Source organism: Alligator mississippiensis, chromosome 5 (assembly GCF_030867095.1).
Source record: "Alligator mississippiensis isolate rAllMis1 chromosome 5, rAllMis1, whole genome shotgun sequence".
In the NCBI taxonomy this organism is placed as follows: domain Eukaryota; kingdom Metazoa; phylum Chordata; order Crocodylia; family Alligatoridae; genus Alligator; species Alligator mississippiensis.
This window is the reverse complement of record NC_081828.1, coordinates 9,816,522-9,842,875: the sequence shown is the minus strand read 5'-3', so window position 1 is coordinate 9,842,875 and position 26,354 is coordinate 9,816,522. Positions and strand designations below refer to the sequence as shown.

General features: G+C 45.5%; 1 protein-coding gene across 4 annotated transcripts in view; it reads left to right on the top strand.

The window, feature by feature from the left end:
* Window positions 1–26,354, top strand: part of LRP8 (LDL receptor related protein 8) — a 252,239-nt gene that overhangs the window by 143,761 nt on the left and 82,124 nt on the right. For all 4 annotated transcript variants that reach the window (XM_019479236.2, XM_014598722.3, XM_019479234.2 and 1 more), the window contains exon 3: window positions 11,624–11,746. In XM_019479236.2, coding sequence (XP_019334781.1) covers window positions 11,624–11,746 — 123 coding nt within the window. The remainder of the gene's footprint in view (window positions 1–11,623; window positions 11,747–26,354) is intronic.

Genomic DNA, 26,354 nt, shown 5'->3' with positions numbered 1-26,354 from the left:
CCAGCTAACTTGTCTGATCCTTAGAGGCAAGGATTATTGTGGGTGAAAGAGATATTAGCCACAAAAATCCTTGCCTCTTGCTTATTTCCTGGGACATTAGGGCTGCAACATCACCCCAGCACTACCGTGGATCCTTAAAGCTCTCCTAGGTCCTTTTTCCATCCTCCTGACTAGGCTTATAGGACTTGGCACTGCTGTATCAAAACAGGAATGATGCCTAGAAAAGCCACACCAGCTAGCAGTCTTCAATAATGGCTGTTGAAATAGGGGACCTTATGTATTCCACTTTTTCTGTCATTTGTTTTCTGTGTGTGTGTTAAATCCTATAACAGCATTTCCACCTTCCTCTTCTCTAATTCCACCACACTTCAAAGCCTGAGTGCTATAGGAGAGATTCTGCCTTCACTTATAGCTATGCATGCAGTCCTACTGATTTCACAGATGCCCATCTGAGAAGATACACCCATGTTTGTAGGCAGGAGAAGAAATTATTTTAGGGACTGAAAGAAAATCTCTGGTTTTCTGCCTTTGTAATTTCCTAACGCACATAGCCGTCAGTGTATTTGTACTGGGGAAATCCAATATCCTGTCTCAAGAGGTTATTCATTTTCTTGGTATATTCCATGTGATGGTCATTAATAACCACTAGGCCTCTAGAGACTTTAGCCAAAAGAGATTTAGGGCAGCATGAACCATAGCTGGAGAGGGTCTGATGCTTGTGATCGTTCCACAGTACAGGATCCTTTGAAGTTTTTCATTTTTCCTGCATTATAGTCTTGTTTCTGTCAGGGAGCATTTTACAGCTTAGTCTGTGACTGTGCTGTCACCTGGGAGCACTTCTTAATTCCTCCTTGGGCTATGTAACTCTGACTTTCACATGGTTATAAAATTACATGAACAGCCAACATAAAGACTCCCTCATCCAATTTAGCATTTGCAGGCCACGAGGGCCAGAAATTACTCATTGACTTCAGCGGTGCTGCTCTAAGGGTGAGCACAGTCCTTGGTGTTTAATCCCCAGAAACAGCAAAAGGGAATAATGTCAAGCAATTGCAGGGAATTTGCAAAAGCTTTGTCCCGTGAGACACTTTGTAGATGGATGTCACCAAGGATCACGTGCCTTGTAGCAGCGTTTTATTCTCTTTAAAAAAAACAAACCAGACAACACTGCAGTTGTCAGCAAAGGTCAGGACAACAGCAGGGGATTTGCAAGGGTGACTTTAGTCAGACAGATACTTGGAAACAGAATAATTGATCAGACGCATCCAGTAGTTCGGAGAGGCAATACTCTGGAACAGCGTGACATTGCAGAACGATGCCCCGCTTTTGGTGGACTCCAGAGATGTGAACGCACTCCTTGATCCTGTCACCGATTTCCTAGGTGACTTTTGGTAATTCCCTTCGTATCTGTGGGTTGGGGACTCTCTGTCTGTAAAGCGGAGCAAATAATGCTTCCTTTCTGCTTTAACCTTTGTCTGGCTTATTTCGACTGCAAACTCTTTGGGGCAGGGTCCAGCTGTGCATGCACACGTGCATGTGAGTGTGTGCGCCTGTGCAAGTGTTGTGCCTCACTCGCATGCTGGGCCCCATTCCTACTCGGTACCCCTAGGTCCTGCAGTACTAACATGATTTCCTGAAGTCCTGCACCTCATCCATGTATTGGTCAGCTGCTAGCCTGCCTTGTCGATTATGTCCAATGGGAGGAACTGCACCTTTCCCCACTAGTCGATAGAGATGTTTAGATAGCAGTGACAGGCGCTTTCACACCTGCCAACTTGTCTCGTAGCAAATGAAGATGGTCGATAGCACGTGCCCGCTCTGGATGCCGGGCAAGGTTGCTGGCCACTTCACAGACAAAGCTGGCAATACTTTCAGTTATTGTTCTTAGGGGAGTTTGGTGATTAAATATTTGAGGCACCCTTCAGCCCCTGGCTCTGTGCGCTCTGCAGGTCGGTGGCACCGCAAACAGTGGCCTAGTTTTCCCACTTGAAACAAATCCATATTTGTGTTATTTAAATGGGCCAATACTGCCGGGTTGAGGGGGGCAGATCTTGGAGCAACCAGGAGGCTCCAAGGAAGTGCTGGGACCAGTTTTTGCAGGAGGTGCCATGGCGAGGGAAACATTGCGGAGCAGAGCTTCTGGAGTCCAGGACAACGGTTCCCAAACTCGGACAGATCGCACACCACCAATTTAAAACGATACAACCTTAATTACCACCAGCAGATTTTTGTCATATAAAGTAATTGTAATAAATCTGTTAACGTGTACCACTGAAAGGTGGTCTGCGTACCACAGATTGGGAACCACTGTTCTAGGAGATCTGCTCCTTACATCTGCAAGAGAGGGCAGAGCCTTCTTGCTGCATGTGGTGGAAGTCCCAGACACCAAGGCAGAGAGGACCGAATTACTGGCTGGGCTGGGCTATGTTAACATCTAGTGAGCTTTGTAGTGGGGCTGTCTCTGTTGTATTAGATCATTTACCTATTTTGGAGCTGCAAGACTTGTTCAATGGGGCCTTTTAGTGCACTTCTATATGCACAACCCATTTCAACCTTGGTGCCTCTGCTGAGATTACAAGCCAGGGGCCAAATACTGGCAATACTGGTAGTGATGTAGACACATTTCACTAGTACTGAAACCACTGACTAATTCCACACTTACGGCAGAAGGCATTTGTTATTTTAAGTAAAGTCCTGCTATTTCCCTTCTAGATTAAGTGCTCATCAAATGAGGAAATGCATTTGAAAGAATTTTAAACTTGTGGAGTTAAGTACATTTCCATTTAAAATGCACAAAGCCGGATACCTTTGATACCAAGCCACCTCTTTTCTTCTTTTAGCTTAATGGATCAGGGAAGCTAGGTTAGCCGCAGCAGCTGCATGTTTATTTTTGGTGGATGTAATTAGGTCTTCAAGGAGTCCTGGACCCCCTGCAATCATGCTCCTGCTAATCTGGCATTGTTTTTATGTGACTGGTTTGTGGGGAGCTTGCTTTTCAAATGTATTTTGTAAGGCATCGAGGACAGCGTGGTCCATGTCAGAATTCCAGCTGCGTGGGGTGCCCTGATTAATCTTGCCTCCTAAAAGCAACTGCCTGCTGAGCCTGCAGCAGCAAAACCTGGCCAAATTCAGAGCACTGCTTAAATATTCCCTTTCATTACTTCATTGTGTCCTTGGCTGATTGAAAATTGAAAGAGCTCGGCAGTGGGCGTCCAGCAAGATTTCCTGACATTTTAGCTTTCTGATCTTATCTGGTGCCATTTTGTGGCCAGCAAAACAATGTGTTTGTGGGATTTCGTGCCTGATTTTTCTCAGGAAGAGTGGCCTGCAGAGTTCAACAGTGCCTCTTGCAGCCAACCTCATTGTTAATCCGGGCTGGGGCCTGCAGGGAGTGGAGCTCCCAGCATGCAGCATCTTCTGGTGGGAGCATTGTACGTGCCGGCCACAGCTCTGTAATAAAGCTAAAGTTGATTGCCATGCACTCTGTGTTATGGTGCCTCCCTTTAAAAATCAATACTGCATTATTACACAGCAGGTCTTCAGCCTGCTCTGGTAGCAATACTGTAGGCTGGGATTTTTCAAAAGACCTTCAAGGAGTTAGAATCCATTGGGCACCTAACCCAGCCACAGGATTGTGGATCGTTTCTGTATAACCTGTCGTACTTTTTATAAAGGCTGACAGGCAAATTTTTGTGCTCCTTTTCCAAGTGGTCATTTGGAAACCTTGTATAGTTTTCAGTGGCCTTGAACTGGAACTAAGAAAGCAAATCTTTCATTGTCTTCCTGGGGGTTTTTTTATTTGGGAGCATGGTTACCGAGATGGGTATCTGTAATATTATGCTGTCTGTTAGTGTGTCTTTAATTGGGAGTCAGGTGATGTTATAAACTCCAGCCATCTGTTTGCTCTCAAGCAGCCTATAGTCCAGAGAGAATGGGATGTCTCCCAAAAGTTGCTTAACAGTCCCAATCCTCACCAGCCTTCCTGCCAGCCTGAAACCTCATTGGGCAAAAAATTCACTATTCGGCAGAGATCAATTTGGCTCAGCATAAGACTAATTTAGTTAAGTTTCTTAGTGGCTGCAGAGTAGCCTGGATTCAAATGGTGAGGTCTGCTTGGTGGATGGCTAGCTGCTGGCCTCGGTTGCAGTTTGTTTCCAGTGGCATCTATCTAGCCATAGCCTCAGAGGTGAAAGATGGTTGTTTTATGTGTGAAGCTGCCAAGCGTATGTGTGGTGCCTTTCCCTTTTCATCTGGAGCCTTGTCAGGTTCTGTTATAAGCCAATGATCAAAGTTTTCATTGAAGTTTCCCAGCATGAAATGAAACCCTGCATTATAAATTACAATTTTCCTTTTGGCCCACACCTCATCTTCCCATACCAGCTCACACTGGGTTATATCATTTTACTGTTGCAAAAGGATTGCCTCACACTTTCATAGCATTACCCTTATCTTTTATAAGAGCGCAACTGAAACCGGTATTCATAAAGGGTCAAATTCTGCTCTCATTACCATCAGGTTAAACCTGTGCAACTCAGTGGGATTGTGCAGCTGAGTGGATCTGATTCGGTGCTAGAGCTCTGCTGTTGATTTTGGAGGGAGCAGGACCAGGTTCTGTGGGAAAAAAACGAGAAAAATGCCTCTAATATACAGCCGAGGTTCTTTGGGTAGATGTGATACCTTTTATTAAACCACATATGATATACAAACACGCAGGTCTGAGCAAAAGAATCTAATCTAAAGCAAAAGCAATGGTTCTCAACCAGGGTGCTGTGGGACCCTTTTAAGGGTGACATACAACTGTCAGGTATGTAAACACCTACATATGATCTAGAAGTTAAACCCAGAGATTTCTTATAGGAATCCATAGTGTCAGAAGCATTCTGCCATGGGGTGCACTAATAAAGATTTTTTGGGCCAATACCAATGGCTGATTTATAGACCAGCCATAGTGGCCAATACTGATCTGATTGCCAATATGCAGCCCAGAAGCATGGAGAGCAGTGTCTGGCTGGTAAATCTGTTAGGGGGAAGGGGCATGGGAGCGGGCAGATTGAGGCCCCCAATGTGAGGGAGGGAGTGGGGTTGGGCGGGGCACAGGATGGAACCCATGGCTCATCTGAGTGGTGCAAGAAAGCATCTCTCACTGCTGTATGCAGCCCCAGGGATGGCATGGGGGGCATGTGCCCCCCCCCCCCCCCCCCCCGGATCTGTCCACAGGGCCAGGGTGGGCTGTGCACTTGGGGTGGGGGGTTGCTCTAGCTTCTTCCTAGTGGCTGGGCTTGGCCTGGTGGTGGTCCTAGGAGGGGGGTGCTCTGGCAAATTTTGGGGTGGTTGTAGCCCTCCTCCCAGCACCACTGCTGCCTGCCCTGCCTCGCCCCACCTAGCCTGAGTGCAGCTGCCTGGAAGAAGCTGGAGCAGCTCCTGCCCTGAGCACACAGCAGCAGTCTGCCCTCACCCTGTGCACAGATCTGGGGGGGGGGGGGGGGGCACATGCCCCCTGGATGAGCTGCCGGCTCCATCCTGTGCCCTGTCCCACCCTGGCTGGGCAGCACCTGCCCCTGCCCCAGCCCCACTCTCCCTCACTACAGGGGCCTCAATCCGCCCCACCACCCCTTTCCCCCAGCAGACTTACCAGCTGAATGCTGCTCTCAATGCTGCCAGACTGCACTCCTGGCCGCGTGCATGCTGTGGCTCTGCGCAGAAATGATCCCAGCAGGGTGCAGGGCCCGGGGCAAAGCAGCCTGCATGGGGCTCTCTCCCCAGCCAACAGCCCACTTATGCCAGGGAGTAAAAGCCCGGGCACACCGGATGTGGCCTGACGCATGGCGGCTAGAACTTCTGCCAGAACAGGCAAAGACACCCCAACCCTCCTGGGCGGGCGGGAGGACTCCACTTCAAAAGCGGCATCCACGGCCTCTCCGCCTGGCTCTGCAGGGCCCCCCCCAAAATTCAGGGCCCGGGGTGGTTGCTCTGATTTTTGTATCCTGTTTATGGTGGTAGCGTTGCCTGCCTGGGCATTGGGGCAGACCAGCCTCGTGGTGTCCCCTCTGGGCACAGACAGGGTAGTTCCACTTGGGGGCAGTGGCAGGGTGGCACCCTTAAAAGCACCTAATGGTACCCTGGGGTGCCATACCACCCCACTTGAGAATCTCTGCATTAGACAATCCAGTTGGTCTATACATTGTGTGTGTGTGTGTGTGTGTGTGTGTGTGTGTGTGTGTGTGTGTGTGTGTGTGTGTGAAAGCATATGTTTTAGTAATTCCCCACCACCACTTTTAAGTATCCCAAATAATGTTTTTACCCCCAGTTCCAACACAATGCCAGCACGTTTTCTCTGTTTTAAATATCATCCCATTGTTCCTAGCTATTTTTCCTTTTCACTCTGATTCTTCTCTGTCCTGGGAGTTTATATCCTTTGCAGGTTTGTAGACTAGGAGGCAGGTCCCTCTTAGATGTTTCTTAGCTAAGCTGTCTGTATGCATTGTTTCCTCATCTAACTACCAAGAATGGGGAAAATGGAAGGACACGAGGGGGCATCAGTGATGATAGCACCAGGAGGACTCATTTCACAAATGAGCAACATGATTTCTAATGAACAGGCAAGCACCCAGAGGCTTTTCACAGTGGGACAAGGCCTGCATTCAGAACCTGAGTTAGGGCCTCTAAATTACAGCAGGGAAAAACTTTTTGGCAACACGAGGAGCAGCCCCATGTTGGGACACTTAATATAATGCTTCCCTTGATCTTGGTGTTCTTCTGCTGCAGTTTGCTGCTCCTGAGTTTGTTGCTCAGACTTCCCATGAGGAAGAACACAAACTACTTTTAAACCAAGCCTCACATGGGAAAGATGCCCAACCTGCTAATTATCCCCTTTGGGTTCTCAGTCTCTGTGTCGGCTTTACCAGTTTTATTTTCTACGTTGAGGTTTGTGACATTTCTGCCTCTCCAGCTGTGGACATAGGGGAAGACAAAACAGGTGCTAAAAGCAAGTCAAGCAAGAGTCAAAACAATTCCAGTCTCTCCTCTGTCATTCACTGTATCCGTCTGGGGTAGCGAGCATGTGTCCCAGTGCAGGATTCAACGGCCTCCGCCCTCCAGCTATAAAATGGCATCGCAGTGTGGGGGTAGACCGGTGACCTGGCTTTTCGGTTACTATTATTTATTTATGTTCATCTTCAAGAGCCGTGCATGCAGACCTGCCTTACTCTGCTTACAGCAAGGAGAAGTGCTTTTACGGTAGTCTCTTGAGGACAATTACTTTTGCCTGGTTATTTCAGGAGGCCGGGCTGCTAAAACTATAAAAAGAGCCCACATCCTTCAGCGTTTTCCAAGAGGAAACGTGATTTGTATGTGACACCATCAATTTTCAGTACTAGGGCACCATGAAACGTTTATACTGTGGTGTGGCTAGAAGATTTGTAACATCCAAAAGGGCTAGAAATGGTTACCTGACTCTTTTTTTAAGAAGTAGTGAAAGCAGTTTTGATTTTAATTAAACATTCCTGGACTGAGTTGTGATCCCAGAGATCTCACGCTGGAGGGCCAGCAGGTGAATCTGACTGCAGATGCAAGTGAATGCCCGTCTTGCATCAGGGATGAAAAGTGAATTTGATGATTTAACAGTCCTCCCCGTTGTTTGCAGTATGCATCACATGACTTTGTTTTAATTAATACAGTGACTCAACTGATTGTGGACCATAGGTTCCACCACAGGAGAAATAAGATAAAGTAATCATTGGGGGTTTTTTAGATCATGTCAGCGTCCTTTTGAAAGATTAGACAGCTTGGATTCGAACAAAGGACAGAATGCATTGCTTTCATCCTGCTGATTTATCTGGCATTGGACTATTAGACCTCTGGGTGGGTCTAGCTGGCAGCTTTCTCTTTGGTTCTTCCATTGCTGGTGGGCTGTTGCATGCAGCTTCATTTTGCAGAAAGGAAGACTACACACAAGGAGCACATTAACACTTTCCAAAGGCCACCCTGTGACTGTCAATAATGTAGTTCTTCCCCCTTTTGTGAATCCTGGCAATATATTAATTGTACTGCTGAAGAACAGTGTCAAGGGAACAAAGCAATCAGTGGCACCATCTGCTGTGAGCAGGTTTGTGTTGTTGAAGGGACTGCATATCTCATCGCTCAGCTTTGTTGATGAACCCTTAAGCTTTCAGTCTCGTGTCCCAGAGACACCAGCCATCAGAATGCGAGTTCAGTGGGGGACAGGCTGTTTCATTCAAGGTGGAGAAATAGTCGTGTTGGTGTCTGTGCTGCCCCAGAATAGGACAGAAGGGCTGGCGCTTTCTCACTAAGAACAGAACAGTGCAACATGATGGGAGCTGATATAGAAATAAAGACAAAAGAAAACAAAGAAATCCCAAACCCTACCATCTGCACCTGGCATCGTGCGAACCTGCACTCTGCTATCTGTTTCCTGAGTGAAAGTGGGAGTCTGGTTTCTTCTGCAGAGGCCACAACCCTCCCCTGAAAGCAAGTCCTATGGTTTGTACCTAGAGCTTTCCAGACCTTGCTGGAGTGCTTGTGTGCATTGCTACTGTGGCATCCAGCCAGAATTACGCACACACATACACGCAATTTTATACAGAAGCTGCCCTATCTTTGATGTGGAGAGGCAGCCTGCAGAGATGACAGACCCCAGCATATGCTGCTTCATCTTGATTTGAGAAGTCTTCCATTGGGATGCTGGGATCAGTAGTCTGTTAGCTGAAACGGCTGTCCTGCAAGTGATCCAAGGCCGTGCTCTGCAGAACTTTGTAGGTCTCATTGGCCCGTGGGTTTGTCATCTCAAGTGTAATATATCCAGTGCAGCTGACTAGGATCATACAAATTTGGGCTGGAAGAGACCTTAGGAGTGTATTTAGTCCACCTCCCTGCTTAAGGCAGCGTCATCCCTCTCTAAACCATCCCATACATGGCAAATGCAGTGGCCTCCCATTTCAGAAGCTACCAGAAATTTGGGGTGTGATAGGTTTTGATTATCTAGCCTGAGACACTGGAGGGACTGAATTTGATGTCAGGCTGGCTTGAGGCATCTCAAAATCATTAGTCTGGTTGGGTTTTTTTAACCTTCATCTGTACATTTTCTTTCTATAGTGGTGTCCAGCATCTTTGATTTTGAGAGACAAGGACATGTTGTCTGACTTAGACTGATGCTCATGGTAACAAAAGTCTGTCCCACCCCCAGCAGCCTTTTGGGATAGCAGGGTTAAGGTAGACCAGGTCTTGTATCCAGCCACATGCAAGGATTGATGTGGCCATCATCCATTCAGTCTGCCTTTTACTCCTTTGCCTCAGTGACCAGGCTCCCATTGATAGCTGGGTCAGCTGGAGGTAGCCTTTGGCATAGGGCAGTGGGCACCATCCTTTTTGGAAGTTGTCACAAATTAAACCTGTGCCTTTCCTGAGTATCACCACTCCCTTCTGTCTCCTTTCTGCTCCCTGTCCCATCTCTCCCATGCCACACAGAGGCTGCCGGTGCCACTTGTGCACACATGCTGCAGACTGGCCACCCCTGGCATAAGGCTTGAACTGATATCTCTGGGTACATAGCGAGATGTCTTGACCGCCTCTACCACTGCTATGGGCATCACTATACAAGGGGAATGAATATCCATTCCTCATAGTAAGTATGCCTAGAAAGAGGGCACATATGCTAAATGGTGCTCTGCAGCATTTCCTTCTTGGCAATGACTACGCACTTGGATGTCTGTTCAGAGAAGCAGTATGTTTTATGAATCGGAGATTAATATTGGGTCTTATCCATTGAAACTTCTCCAGAATCTCCTGTAGCCGGGTGCCCGGCTTTCTGCATACACAGCTGTCCCTCCCTTCTTCATAGCTTCCTCTCATATTGTCAGTTAACTCTTCTGTAACAAAGTTAGCATCAGATCTTGTCTGCATGTTGGGCTTTGATGCCCTCGGGCCCTGGCAGACATTCAGTTAAAGGCTTGTTAGGTTCGATCTCAACAATTGCACCTCCTGCCGTGCCACATGTGCATAGCAGGAGACGCATTTGTGGGATTGGGGACCAGATCCCACCAGATTGGTGGTGCAGGAGGAGCCTGGGGCTCCCCCTGCACCAGCAAGCAGCAAGTCAGGGGCCTGACGCTCCGTGGCTGAGAGCATCAGTGAGCTGACCAGCCATCCCAGCCTCTGGGAGTGAACTGGGGTCTAGAAGAGCCACCTGTTCAATTTGAGGCTCAGTGGGAACCACCCACAAAGTTATTGCATGTATTTTGTGTAGTAATTTTAAGGATTATTTCCTGAGTTATTGCACCATTAATTGCTTGAACTTGTGGCCAAATTACTGCTTAAAATGTGATTACCTGATTAATCACGACTTAGTGTTAGCGTTTGCCAGGGGCGTTTCAGTGCCGGTGAAAGCAATACTGATTTGGTGAAAGTGTTCGTGTTACTCTTTTTAGTGTGTGCATTACTCTTCAGTATAAATGATTGCGTTACTGCAGGATGGGCTTGAGTAAACTTGTTGGGAAGAAACAGATTCCCTTTCCTTCCCTCTCCTTTTCCCATAAAAATTAACTACCAAAAAAAAATCGGGGACTGATTTAGTAATGGAGTTTTACTGATTGTAAAGCTGTCCAGTCTGAAAGTTGTTACTGCTGGGTGGCTGTTAGGGAACTTGCATAGGCAGAGTTTGGCTTTTTGAGTCCACTTCCCAGTATAAAAGTTGTAAAAGTCAGCACCACAAATGACACGAACCAGCAACCTTGTTTGGCAGTCTCAGGGATTGAAAGGATCATAGAAACTGGGTCTATCCAGAGGACTGGTTTCTTCAAGTCGGGGTTGAAGAATTGATAGTGCTGGGTACTTTGTGCAGTATGAGCTCTGCAGATAAGGCTGGGGGAGGACTGGTTTCTTTAGGGAAACTGGTTTCTTCAGGTCAGGCTTGAAGAGCACTGGCTGATACTGCTGGCTGCTCTCTTGCTGTGCCAGCTCTGCAGATCGGGGAGTTAATTGCCTGCATCCACCTGTCCCTGGATTCACTCGCAGGGTGAAGAGCTTGCTTCTGTCACTTAGATTTAGAAAGCTACTAGGGCTTATTTTCAGTTTACTTTCTCCTGAAGCTCTGTGATATTTGAAGACATGTTTTGTGATTAGATACTAAAGTGATTGATACACCAGAAGTGTCATGAATAGGTCAAAGAGATAAAGATATAATTACTTGACTATAATATACTTCAGGGCAGGGACCCTGTCATCTCACCTGTCTGTAAATCATCCAGCACGCTGTCAGCTCCATATACATAGCAAGCAATGATAGTAAAAAGCTAAGTAGTTGTCCTGATGTAGACAAACTGTCACCCACTTTTCACTCATTTTAGTTAACATGAAGGAAGACCTAGCCGGGTCCATTTCAAAGACATGTACAACTGAGGGGGTAGATGTTTGGGAGAGCAAATATAAAGCATCTTCTTCTGATACCAGCTGATCTGTGGCTTTCAAAACCCGTGTTAGAATCTGAAAAATGTAACGATTCTTCTCCTGGTGCAGATGATAATGACGGCACTTCCCTTAGCAGGGATCAGTGCAGTGAATCACGCATGGTGCTCATCTGTGTTCTCCCTTGTTTTTATATTCCTTGCAGCAAAGAAAACTTGTGCTGAATCTGACTTCACCTGCAACAACGGCCACTGTATCCCAGACAGGTGGAAATGTGATGGTGAAGAGGAGTGCCCTGATGGGTCCGATGAATCTGAAGCAGCGTGCAGTGAGTAATATGGGTGGCACAGGAAAGGGCATTATGAAAATGGCTTATGATGGTGCTGACTTCAGTCAGCCGTCTCTCACTGACATTTGCAGGGTGATCTTGATTATCAACATCCAATCATAGAATAATAGAAATTCAAGATGGAAAAGTTCTCTGAAGTCATTCAAGTCCTGTGGTTTCCAGCATCTGTGCCAGGTTTCCAGACTCAGACGTAATTTTGGGCTCCTATACACGTGCAGGGAGGCAAAAATAAATGCGCTCCAGCAGACTCTGGTGTCATGTGTGTTAACATCCCCACACCAAAAAATGGCAGCAGGGTGTTTTAAACTAAAGCTCTTTCAATGAGCTTTAGTTCAAAGCACCCTGCTGCCATTTTTCAGCACAGGGGAAGCTGATACATGTGATGCTTGGGCACCTTAATTAAAAGCGTTCGCTAATTAAGGCAGCGCCCCGCGCCTCCCAGAATATGTGTAAAAGTGCCCTTTGTTGTGTAACCTGGTATAAAAACAGCCCTTGTGTTATTGTATATCACAGTTTGTACAGCTGGCTGGGCCATAGTTAACATTGGGACAAGTGATTAGCCCTGAATCTTCCTGATTAACGAGGGCAACCCTGTAGTACCATTTGTAGACCCTGGGGCACTCGAATATAGATGTATATGGACCAGAAATCACTATTCTAGTTCCTTCCCAAAAGGGTGTAATGTTCACTGTATTCATTTCCTGCTAGCTTGCATTGCTGAGCACTTATGGCCTGGAATACAGACCACTGAAATGCTCTAATTAAAGCGCGTGCAGTGTCTAATGTATTCAGTGTCCCGCGCTTCAAAATGGCACCCCTGCCACCATTTTGAAGCACAGGGACACTGAATGCATGAGACACGGAGGCTGCTGGAGCATGCTAATTAGCACAGTCCAGCAGACTCAATTAATTGAGTCCGCTCTGATGTGCTGTAATTACAGCGTGTCGAAGCAATGTCCCTGCACGTGTACAGACACCCCTAAGACTGAAATGCATCAGTGTACCACGGTACACTTCTGTCTTATCACTGAGGAACTGTGCAGTGTCATGGTAATGTGTCAGCGATGTTTTGGGGGTTTTTTGTCTCAGAGAAGGAACAAAGAGAAGTATAACAAAAGCAAGATGAGCTCAGTAAAAATAACCAAACCAGAAAGTAGATACGGCAGCAGCTTCCTGCTGTCTTACTACATTGGTGCCTTTATAAAAAATAGTAAGTGGCAAGGACTGAATTTTCCTTGATCCAGTATGTTTGATCTCATTCCTCTCATGCTTTGAGGAGATTCATCTGCTTTTCATTGATCTGGAAGAGTGAAGAGTTATTAAACATTGACTGATGCTGAGCAGAAGGAGTACCTCCCCGGGATAAAGAACTGAAGCGCTTGGTAGCATGTGTGTGCACACACTTACATGCAAACACTTGTGCATGCATATCTGTGCTGGGAGGACTAAAGGAAACAGATATAAATCACAAATTAAATTTCAAGTCATGTCCTACATGAGTATATTCCCATGGGTCAGCAGTGGTGATGGGGAGGGTGTTTTATCTGACTTCACAGTGAAGCACGTGGATGTGTACAGTTTGCCATGCTTACATTATTTTATTTTTAAGCCTATTAGCTTGTTCTCCATTGCAGACTAATTAAGAAAGATAAATGTACTTCCCTCTTGCAGGGAGTGACTGGAATCCTTTCTGCAGCCATACAGAGTGCTGAAATAATTACCGTAGCAGCATTAACATATTTATGTACTGTATGTTTGGGTCTCTCTCTTCCCTCCAATCCCCTTCTTAGTCAAAAGCCCTCTGAGAAATGCTACTTCCACTATCTGATTGTCATTGGATGGGGGTTGAATAGCTAAGCAGCTCCACTCCCAGCAGTCTCTGTCTGCAAATCTCCTGTCGGCAATGGCAGAATGGGCTATGTACAGAGCATGCCGCTCAGCATACTGTCCATGAGGATTTCTTTTGACCTCCATCTCTTCCTCCAGCCATTCGCCCCTGCTGGTGATCTGCTTGCTCTAAGGAGATCAGCCTGCAAGCTAAGTACAGGATAGGAGGCCAGACTTGTGCAGTTACCTGCGTATTTAGCCATTTTATTCGTGCGACTGCCGTCCCAAGAGATCAAAGTCTGCATTGTTTTCCAGTCAGGTGGTGAATGGGGAGCTGTACCCTTGAAATGCCTTTCGTTGGTGATAATGGGAGTATGAAGGGGCGTGGGTTGTGTCATCTCAGACAAAAAGGAAACACCCTTTTGGGGGAGGGAAGAACAGTCCCCAAAGCAGAGAGGAATTAGAAAATCTGGGAGGGGAATTGGATGCCACATCAAACAGGCATGGCAGAGCAGGGCCTGGGGAAGCTTCTCTTCTTTGTTTAGACAAGCTGACGTGTCCCAGTCCCACAGGGGAAAGATGTCTACTGGTTCCACTGATGATGCCCAGCAGGGATGCTCTCCTTCGCACAAACTGGAGCGTAACCCTCTCTGTTACAGCGTGGCTGAGACTGCCGAGGGCTTTGTGGCTGTCGCTAAGTGCATCCTTGGCTGCTCAGAAATTCATGGTTCCCAGGTTCCAGCCACTTGAACTAAAGAAGTATCTTTGTGATGTGGTAGCCGAACAGGGTCCATAACACGTGGTGAGATGGTTCTGATTCTCGTCAGCAAGGGGCAGCATTACATGAATGAACTGACCAGCGCACTATGGTTTTATGGCGGCCATGGGGAACGCACACTGCAGTTGGAGCTGCTTTCCACTGTCTCCTGCCTTTCAGTTGTTAATAACCAGCACAGACAAATCCTCCTTCTGATGATATTACCCAGGCTTCACTGCAATCTAAGGATACTGGGCTTGTAATACACGTTTCGGTTGAAACGGTTCTCGTTTTGTACGGTAGATGCAAGGATCCCAAGGCCAAAGACCACGGAGGGACTCTGTGACCGGGAGCCACCCTGGTGTCCGCTGTATTGTCATGTTTCCACTTGAAACCTGGAGTTCAGAGACCTGAAAAACGCTGGGTACCAGAATGGGGAAGCTGTGCTTGCCTCAGGATTCCCCAGAGCTAAGGTTCATTCTGGTGAAAATGAAGTTAGTTCTGAGCACTCAAAGTTCAGTTGTATGTGTGTACTTTAGTAGAAGGTTTTTTTTATTTCCTGAACATTTGCACTTCACTTTTATGTGACTTCAGCATGTGTTGAGATCTGTACAACAACTTACAGATCCAAGTCCATCATCTAGAAGCATATGCTGATTATATGTTAAGAGCATAACTGGGCAGCTGGCTCCAGTGTTTTGTAGAGGTTTCTACCATCACTGTGGGGACAGAAATGTGGTTATGCATCCTGTGGGTTATTAAAGAGAAAACTCTGCTACCTTCTGCTTTCAGTATTCTGCGAGAGAGAGAGTATTAAAGAAAAAACTCTGCTACCTTCTGCTTTCAGTATTCTGCCAGAGAGAGAGATGTAGTCCCTAGGAGTTCAGAAGGCCTTTTCCCCAGATGCACCATCAGTGCTTTCTTCTCTGATCGAAGCATGGCTGGAGTTTCTTCTCCCAGGGCTTGAGGTTGAACGGTAAAGAAGATTGTTTCCAGAAATGCAGGACAGCTCTCAGAAGTCTCATTCTCTTCTGCCTTCCTTCAGTATAGAGCAGCTTGGGAACTGAAATGTCTCACCTCCAGCAAAACCAAACTGCTCTTTGAAACCAGCTGCTTTTAGATCAACTATGTAATTACCAGCTCCTTGACCAGATCCCAGCCTCATTCCTGGATTAATGAAACAAGAGGGCATGTCCCTTAGTGCCTAGGAGCCAATGAGGACAAAGTCCAGATATCCTGAATACTGAATTTTAGAAGCTCTTCCAGCTGAGAATACTCCCCAAATTATGCTGTTCCTCTCAGCATCTAACCAATTGCTGATGAATACTCTGGACACAGCTGGAGCTTCCTGATTGGTTGTCAGTGACATCACACCCATGCCTGGAACACTGAAATACAAAAGAGCTCATTCTCCCTTTTTTTGTGTATTAAATCCCTTTTCCAGAAGCCATGAAATGCTTTGCTCTGGGCTTTTCTACACTTCTTAGTGTGCTGAAGTCCTGCAGCCTTGTTTCTCAGTGCATCCCCCACATGGTGGCATGACCATCACCAAGTTTTCAGGACAGCTGTCTCACCTCGTATAAGACTGGCTGACAGCACATCTGGCCTAAGGTCTGCTACAGCTTGCTTATGCCTCCTCCTTCCTCCCTGATGCAGTTTTTCAAATCAGACTCACTTCCGAGCCTGGCCCCTTTCCAGAGTTTTAAAACTTCTTAACTGTAATTCAGATAGGGAGATCCTCATGTAGCCTCGTGCCCATGTGTCCTGCAACAGGGTGACCATGTCTCACATCAGTGTATACCGTTGGGTGTGAACAACAACAATTAGATACCCAAAGGCTGCTTCAGTGACACCCCTCATTGCTAGTGTTGTCAGGCCAGATTTCTACTAGATGTTTCCACTTTCAGAGGTTTAAAACTCAGCCCATTTTCTTTTAGAAACCCCTGGCTGAAACTTTTTGCCTAAGATAGTAAGCAGGTGTTTTTTGCCCAAAACTGAAAACAAGATGGTTTATTTAGCTTTTTACGAGTGAAACGAGCACTCAAGGACAAGGTACAGAGGACTGACAGTATCAGTACCTCATACCCTCTGCAAACTCAAATAACTAAGATGGGACACATCCACCAGATTTGAATGGGTAAGTCCCTATACTAAAGGCTCCAGAAGAGTATGAAAACACCCGACAGCATCCATATAGGAACCTCCTTTCTAGCCTTAGGTCAGTGGTTCTCAACTTTTTTGCCATAGTGCGCCACACTTGCAGCTCTCAATATGTTATGTGGGTCACACCTACACAATTTACTTCCTGTGCATCCATTTAAAAATGTTTAGTTTTTTAAAACATAGGGCCACATGCACGTCCCGGGTTGAGAACCATTGCCTTAGATGTTGATAGTCAGGCTAGCCCTGAATATGGAGGCAGGAAGGCACCCATCACAGGTACCTTTGGTACAACTCCCACCAATCCTGGTTAGCTTGGGCTATTCATTTATTTTTCACTGGGGTTCTTTTGCAGTGTTCATTCTTGACTGATCTATCAGGGTCTGATCCAAAACGCTTGTTCATGTGAGGAATTTTTACTTGAGAAAACCCCAATTGAATTGTAGTAAGTCAGAGTTTGCAGGGTCACACCCCCATTGGCTTTTTAATGAGTGTTAGAGATGCTTAGTTTGTAACCCAGACCAATTTCTGTTCTTGGAAATTAGAAACAGTGCAATTAAACCCTGAGCTTTGCTATTATTTGTTGTTATGCACCAGCAAGCAGTTCCTTTTTATCAGTTTTCAGACAGATCCCTGATTCAAACATGCATCTCCTGCTACATTCAAAGGCATTATTCATACAGTGTGCAAGTATCCCTATTAACTCAAGATCCTACCATCTGTTAGTTTCAGCACCATTATTTGGTGGCTTAATTTATTTGGTCTACTTTGGCTTTTTTTCCCCCTTTCTTTTACAGAATCCCAAAAGCTTGCCTGTCACTTCTGCAATTGGTTTAAGTCCAACTGTAGACTTTAATGGTTTACTTCTGTGGTTTTAAATGGGAGCAGAGTGATCCCATGTTAATTCTGAAATTGCCAATGAGCTAAGAGGGAGAATACACAGACAGGGTCAAAAAGTTGTACATGTCAAATGAGGCTTTCAGAAAAAATGAATTCATATTAATCGGTTAGAGTTTTTATTCAGAACCTTGGTTGACAGTCAACATGTCGGAGACATGGGTAAGATGGACCAGTAACAAAGAAGTAGCTGATAGGTAAGACTGAGTTGTTGCTGCTGCTGGGAAGGGAAGTTTAACCAACAGCGTGGGCTGCCTTTGTGGTATTGAGAGAGAGATGTTCATTGTGGCCCTTGTCTCTGGGATGCTACCTACCACAGCCCCTATCCTTGTGACTCTGGTAAGACACTATTTTCAAATAAATCCTTGATTTTTTTTTTTTTGATTATTTTTTTTTTATTTAGCCTTCAGCCTCCTGGTTCAGGGGAGGTCATTACCTTGCACCGGCAGCAACTAAAAGGAAATAAATAAAGTGTTTTATTATTATGTTCTTTTAAGGTAAATACCATAGAACAACCAACAGGAAGTGCATAGCGGGGAACACAGGAATCTCCTGTTTCCATCAATCAACCAGGACCATGGATGTCATGGGTGACTTCAATTACCCAGACATCTCGTGGGAGGATCGCTCAGCAAAATCTGAGCGGTCGCAGAGCTTCCTCTCATGCGTGGATGACCTCTACCTGACTCAAGAAATCTATGGGCCAACGAGAGGCAAAGCGCTGCTCGACCTGGTACTGGATACTGGGGATGACCTAGTCGGCGACCTAGTGATCGATGCGAAGCTGGGTGACAGCAACCACGAGCTGATCACCTTCACCATCCGCCAAAAAGCTGGCAAGTCAGTCAGCAACACGCGAGTCCTTGACTTCAGGAAAGCCGACTTTGACAAGCTCAGGAGGCTTGTCAGTGAGGCCCTAAGGTACTGTGACCACAGGGAGAGGGGAGTTCAAGAAGAGTGGTTGCTCCTCAAGGGAGTGATCCTCAATGCACAAACTAAGTCTATTCCATCTTGGAGGAAAGGCAGCAAGAGGGCACAGCAGCCCCCCTGGCTCTCCAGGGACCTAGCAGACCTCCTGAGGCTAAAAAGAAAGGCCTACAAAGGATGGAGGATGGGAGTCACCTCCAAGGAGGATTATTCTGCACTGGTCCGGTCCTGTAGGGAGCTGACCAGGAAAGCCAAGGCTGCAACTGAACTCCAGCTAGTTTTGAGCATCAAGGACAATAAAAAGTCCTTTTTCAGATATGTGGGGAGCCGGAGGAAAAGCAGGGGCAACGTTGGACCCCTGCTGAACCAGATGGGGCAACTGACGCCCAGGAAAAAGCCAACCTATTAAATAGGTACTTTGCGTCGGTCTTTCATCAGCCCCATGGGACGCCTATGCCCGCTACAGGGCTGGGAAGTCCGGGTGAGGGTGATCCCCTGCCCTCCATTAATGCTGACTCCGTGAAGGAACATCGTGAAAAGCTGGATACCTTCAAGTCAGCCGGCCCTGACAATCTTCACCCCAGGGTACTCAAGGAGCTGGCGAGCATCATAGCCCAGCCTCTAGCACGGATCTTTGAAAACTCTTGGCGCTCTAGTGTAGTGCCCGAAGACTGGAAGAAGGCCAATGTGGTGCCTATCTTCAAGAAAGGGAGGAAAGTGGATCCGGCTAACTATAGGCCCATCAGCCTGACTACTATCCCGGGGAAGATCTTAGAAAAGTTTATTAAAGAGGCCATCCTTAATGGACTGGCCGACGCCAACATCTTAAGGGATAGCCAGCACGGGTTTGTTGCGGGTAGGTCTTGCTTGACCAGTCTCATTTCCTTCTACGACCAGGTGACCTATCACCTGGACAAGGGAGATGAGATTGATGTCATACATCTTGACTTCGAAAAAGCCTTCGATCTGGTGTCCCATGATCGTCTCTTGGAGAAACTGGCCAATTGTCGCCTTGGGTCCTCCACGATCCACTGGCTGGAAAATTGGCTCTGGGGTCGGACCCAGAGGGTAGTAATTGATGGAAGTCACTCATCGTGGTGTCCTGTGACCAGTGGGGTCCCCCAAGGCTCTGTCCTTGGACCCATACTGTTCAACATCTTCATTAATGATGTGGACACTGGAGTCAGAAGCGGACTGGCCAAGTTCGCAGATGACACCAAACTTTGGGGCAAAGCATCCACACCAGAAGACAGACGGATGATCCAGGCTGACCTGGACAGGCTCAGCAAGTGGGCGGATGAGAATCTGATGGTGTTCAACGCCGATAAATGCAAGGTTCTCCACCTTTGGGGGGGAAAAAAAACCTGCAGCATCCTTATAGGCTCAGCAGTGGTACGCTGGCTAGCACTATGGAAGAAAGAGACTTGGGGGTCATCATTGACCACAAGATGAACATGAGCCTGCAGTGCGATGCTGCGGCTAGTAAAGCGACCAAAACGCTGGCTTGCATCCATAGATGCTTCTCAAGCAAATCCCGGGACGTCATTCTCCCCCTGCACTCGGCCTTAGTGAGGCCGCAGCTGGAGTACTGCGTCCAGTTTTGGGCTCCATAATTCAAAAAGGACATGGAGAAGCTTGAGAGAGTCCAGAGAAGAGCCACGCGCATGATCAGAGGTCAGGGAAGCAGACCTTACGACGACAGGCTGAGAGTTATGGGGCGCTCTAGCCTGGAAAAGCGCAGGCTCAGGGGTGATCTGGTGGCCACCTATAAGTTTATCAGGGGTGACCACCAGTATCTGGGGGAACGTTTGTTCACCAGAGCGCCCCAAGGGATGACGAGGTCGAATGGTCACAAACTACTACAAGACCGTTTCAGGCTGGACTTAAGGAAGAATTTCTTTACTGTCCGAGCCCCCAAGGTCTGGAACAGCCTGCCACCGGAGTTCGTTCAAGCGCCTTCATTAAACACCTTCAGGATGAAACTGGATGCTTATCTTGCTGGGATCCTATGACCCCAGCTGACTTCCTGCCCTTTGGGCGGGGGACTGGACTCGATGATCTTCTGAGGTCCCTTTCAGCCCTAATGTCTATGAAATCTATGAAATCATATAAGCCATTGTTGTGTTTCCTCGTCTGCAGCCAGGGACTTCTCTGAACTCACAGACAGTACCATGGGTCAGTTGGTAGATGGTCCTCTGAAAAGATGATGATGATGGTGGTGGTACAGTTGGCTGTAGTATTCTTGGAGCCCTGCAAATGACATTGGTAAAGACAATAGCAAAGAGTAGCTGGAAGCCTATTAGAGCTTAGTTAGTTCCTCATCAGCATCTATTTTGCAGGGTAGAGAGAGCTATTTATTTCAGAGGAGAGTGAAATCTGTGAGAAACGTTTAACTGTTCGCTGCACGGCTACTCGACAGATCAGCAAAGGCAGAGAATGCCACAGCCAGCTGCTGCTCACAAGAGACCTCAGCAGGTGGAAAATACTTCCTTCCATTAGGGTTTGGCCAGAACCCCACAGTTATTTTCACTACTCTTACAAAAAGCATCATGGGAGCTTTCAATAATAAGATGAGCTCTTTTTTTTTTTTTTTCCATTTAAAAAAGCCACCTCCAGCAACCTGGCATCCCCTGACACTGTTGACATACTGTTTCTTCCCAGTACCACACTGGGGTCACTGGTAATGCAACGGTCACCCTTCTGAGTCATGAGCACCAGCTCAAGCAGCTTCTTGGGTTTTCCCCCAGAGTTCAAGTTAAACTCTTTTTAGCTCAGGAGAGAACAATTAACCAGACGATGTTACTGGTTGCACGAACAGGCCATGTAGAGAAGTTGGGGGATCTCCATCCCTGGAAATTTTCAAGAGCAGGTTGGACAGACACTTCACTGGTATGGTTTAGTCAGGGGCAGTCCTGCTTCAAGCAGAGGGCTAGACTGGATGGCCTTGTGAGGTCCCTTCCAGGCCTAATTTCCTGTGATCCTAAGAAATAATACAGAACGTATTTCCCCTTGGTATGAACCATTATAGTTGCATTTTGGACAGCGCAAGATGCTTACTTACTTTGTAGGCTGGCTCGATTTGCCATGAGCAATGGACTTGGAAAAGGGCAATCAGTTTAGTTAGGAGCTTTGCATTGAGAGTGTTTTTTTACAAGAGAATTATCTGAATTTTTAGGAAACCGATAATAAGCAGCTTGCTCTTATCCAGCTTCTTGAAGCGGGGGGAGGGAGGTTGTAATTTTTTCTGAGCTAACAGACTTCTAGCGAAGTTACAGCTTTTGATACCTGATACTGTTTCAACCTCATTGCTGAACCATTTTGCTTTTGTGCAGCATTTGAACAGGAGCATTTTAAATCTCCCTCTGAAGTATTTTGCTTATTTAACCAGTGACTCTTTTTTTTTTTTTTTTTTTAAAGGCTCTAGAGAAAAAAAAAAATCGCTAACAAATGGTAATAGTGCTGATGGGAACACAAATTAAAGGGGTAGAAAAAGCAAGAGAAAATCTAAGCTGGCAAACTCTAGCCTCAGGACATTGTATGTATAATGAGATCAAGGAATGCAGGCAGCATAAATTTACCGCTGACTTTCTTATCAGACACGTGACGCTTTCTTAGTGAATAGTAGAAATTATTATACAGATGAGTGCAGTGAAGAGTTATGGGGGAGAGAAGGAAGGAGGGGAAAGCTGATACCATATTCCATATAATGGAGTGATGATTTAAGTAGGGCAGGTTTAATGAGCAGCATTCATGGAAATGGATTTTTAAATGGAAATATGACTTGAAATCAGACTCTGAATTTGGATCTCAAATACCAGCAGTTCATGCTTCTGCTTCTGTTTCTAAATGCATATCTCAAGCTGTTTAGGGAAATGTATCTAAAGCTGACAGTTTTATTTTTAACTGATACTATTTGGGGACCTGAAGCACCTCCATGCACTATTGGTGCTCTAATATATATATAAAAATAATATATATATAAATAAAAATAAAATAATTATTTCTGTCTTGTGGGTTTCTATTATGTTTCACCAAACAAAAGACTGTAATTGCCAATACTTCTCAACCCTTTTCACATTCCCTCTTTTGGAAGATATTCCCACCCCAACTCCAGTGTTCCCATTTACCCCAAAAGAAATTGCTTCTGTGTTATTCCTCTTTGATCCAGATCTCCCACATGACTGACTTTGTTTGATGACATTACTGTGGGTTTGTGGAAAGCTAATTAATAGGCTGTTCCTTGCCCTTGGAAATTTCAGTTCCAGAGGATAATGATGGGATGTCTCATTCAGGGCCTTGCACACACATTGGGCCATTGAACTTTGAGTAGCATTAAAAAAAAGAAGAAAAAATAGGCCAAATCAGCCATGGACAATTAGATATCAAGTTCTAGGTCCTGAGCCTGTAACACAGTTTTACTGGGCTGTTTACAACAGAGGCAATTATAACAGAGACAATCTATGTATAGCTATTAGGATTTGTGTGCACTTATAGGGAGGGGCTTATATTAATAGAGGTCCATTCTTTGTTACTCATATTTATACTGATTGCTGATTATATCATGAGGCGTGAGCAATTACAGATTGGAGCAGTGAACATATGATGCACAGGTGCCCATTTTTATAGCGGGTAAATCAAACTCCTTGCTTTTAACTGCACCAACAGCGGTTCCTTGCATAAAATACAATAACTTAGATAATAGTCGTGTTAGTGTTCTCCAGAAGAACAATGGGCCAGATGGAGCTATGTTGATTTTTACCAGCTGAAGATAACCCAAAGTCTCCATCACATCTGTAAAACAAAGTAGAAGATATACATTATAGAAGTGGGATAGATTAGAGAACAGGAAAAAAATCCAGTTGCAGCATTCTTACTATGGGTGTTGTGACTGGAGGGGCAGAAAGAGAACATTTTCATATACCTGGATTGAGGCTGCAGTGGTGATACTTATATCTTGTCAATTGGTTCAGATCCAATATGGAAATCACTGAGAGACTAAAAATGGAGCCTTCTTGTCCAATTATTGTTGTGCTTTAATTCTGTACTCAGTATAGTGTCCACATTGTTCACAAACTTTTGTCAACATTTTACCAGCTTCGAAGCATAATTGGCAAGGAATCCAACTGCAATTCTTTGACATGCTAGCTGGTTTGAAGATTTGACTAAGAGATTATCCCAAGCTGCTACAAACACCTTTGTTTGCACGCTGGGAGCTCCTAGAATCAGAGGAGTTTGAGACGAGAAAGGCCAGTTGGGTCTTTTGCTCCAACTCCATCTTAATGCAAGATTATTCTCTGGTGTGTATTTACTATTGTGCTCATCAACCTTATTTTACATGTCCTGATCAATGCCAGCTCTTCTCTTGTGAGTCCGTGCCACATTAAGAGATCACTCTCATAGAAGTTTTCCTGCCATTCAACCTAAGTACTCTTTCATACCATTACTCCTAGCATTAGCTCAAGAAGCATCCTTTACTGTAGCTCCTCAAATATTTCTAGGTGCATCTTATTTCCCTCTGATCATCATAGCTCAGTTGCACTGTGTTTCCCCTTGAGTCCTTCAGGGGAGTTTTTTACGCACAAAATTAGGCTGGCCTCATCAGACTGCCCACCTTGGCGTCTGGGTTGGGGCCACTAGCTATTACGTCCCTTCTTCCGTGCTGTGTGGCTTCCACATTTCACTCACCTGCAGGTGGAATTACACCTGTCATTTAACTCTGCAGGGTAGATAATGATTAGAGGGCTGTTGCAGTAAAAGCCTTTAAATAATATTTATTTAAAACAAACATACATTCTTAAAGAAAAATATTAAAAATTCACATCATACCAGCAATGTTTTCCAGTGTTTTAGGCCCAGTTATGGAGAGCTATAGGAGGCTCCTTTTTTCTGATTTAATTCCTAATTCACATATTACCCTGCAACAAAGCGGCTTTTTAACGTTACATCCCATTCGTTGACATTTGTGACACTTCTATGCTTCAGATCTACTCTGAGGCTTTGTTAGTCAACTGTTATAAAGATGCTGGCATTTAAATGATATTCCTTCTGGCCTAATACGTTCATACAGTTCATAAACGTGAATGGCAGTAAAAGGTTTTGAAGCTATCATTTTATAGCTGTAATTAATCTTATATCTATTCCAGTTGGGGAGGGGAAGAGGGTTGAGTATTCCAGAGTCTTGTATGGCCAATTATTTTACAGCCTATAAAACTTAAACGGTAAAATCTGAAGAGGCTTTGGAAGATATTCAGACAGGTTTCCACCTCTGATTTGTTTCTATCCTTAGTTTACTTCATATTTGCTTTCTGAAATTAATATTACTAGATATATGTTAGTGGAGTGGACATACCCCAGCAGGATTAGCAGTAGGGGCATTCTTAAACCAACAAGCTGGCATCTTTATTTTACAATTTTCAAGGAAATCCTGAGAAGTTTTGTAGGCTCAAAATTTAGCAGTTTGTTATAACAATCACCCCCTACCTCAACCACCTTTTAAGACAACATTTCCCAAAGCTGAGATGAATGGGGGACGTTTCTGAAAAGCAAAATTAAATTTGGATATTGCTGGGCTGCATTGGAGGCCTGAACAGAACAGAGTTAGCTGCTGCACAGCAGTCAGAAGTGGAACAGGTCACTCTCATCTTGTCCCGGTTGAGTGAAATGATTATAAAAAAGAAACCACATAAATGGTGAGGATGACAACAGCATTTTGTACCTTTTAATGAGGGAGCTGGAGAACCAGAAGTATCCTGGCTGTGGAGATCTGTGCTGTCGTAGCTAGACTGCTGTGACCCCTTTGCTGGCTTGTTTAAAGCTTCCCCGGGCATTTTTGCAGTGTAGACCTCCTCTGAGAGCAGTTTGGATCTTTCTTTTGTGCATTCTCTGGGATGCAACAACCTTTTTCCATATCTGCAAAGCATATTAACCAGTGTCTTAAAGCAGCCATGGCAAGGGCTCCTCTCTGGGGATAATGTATTCAGTATCCAGACTCAAGTGACAGGTCTCAGGTTAGCCCACCCCTTCTCAGTCTTGTGATTTGTATTATCCTAAAAAGATTCCATTCCTTTGTTTTAAGTTAGACCTTACATGTGCAAAAATCCATATCCAGGTATTCCTACCAGCTGTCCCTTTTTAGGAAGTAAAGTCAACACTTCTATGTAGTTCTGTTCCCTTAGGCATTTCCCTCTGGTGTTTATAAGTGTTTAATATTATATAAAAAAGGCTTCATTTACATGGATAAAGACCATGAGCTGTCTCTTCTGGCACGCAGATACTGGTTGATAAAGCTGGGCATAGCCTGCACAGCATCTTATACCAGCTGTAGCTTGTTAAAGTCAGTGAGCTCACCCATAGGCACGTTAAATTGCAAAAAGCAAGTCTGGAGTTCACTGTCAGTGAAGCTGATTGTGGGGTGAAGTTTCTGCAGCGGAAGGAAGCGTGCATTGTTCATTGTTCTGGGTGTGCACATTGGTGTTCTTGGGCAGCATCCCAAACGCATTTGATTTGGATTCACATCTTGGCTGCAGGGCTTAAGAGTTGCCTATTCCATCTTGGAAGAAAGTTGGTAAAAGATAGACTTTCATTTTTTGATAGGAAACGCAGTAACGTTAATAACAGCAGGGTCTTGTCAGCGTCTGTCTTTCCATTCTCACATGTAAATGCATCAGTCATTCTGATTCTTACACACGTTTAATTCTTGCTTTTATTTCTAATGCCTCTTTTTGCACGAAGTTCCAGATAGCCTCTGAATTCCTCTCCCCTCACTGCTGCATGGCTGGAGAGCCCTTGCTTTGAAGCTTGGTTTACAACATTGAGGTTGACACTTCTAACAAAACAGTTTCCCTTTCCGTGGCCCCAAGCTAGCAATGCGGGGGCTATCCATGAAAGCACACGACGATTTAATTTAGACTGTGGTGTACTTCAGCGTGCAGATTATTATTCTGCATCCAGATTCAAAGGGAAAATAGTTTAAAACAAATTGTTACGGAAAAGCAAGGAACATCCTGTAGTACTGACAGC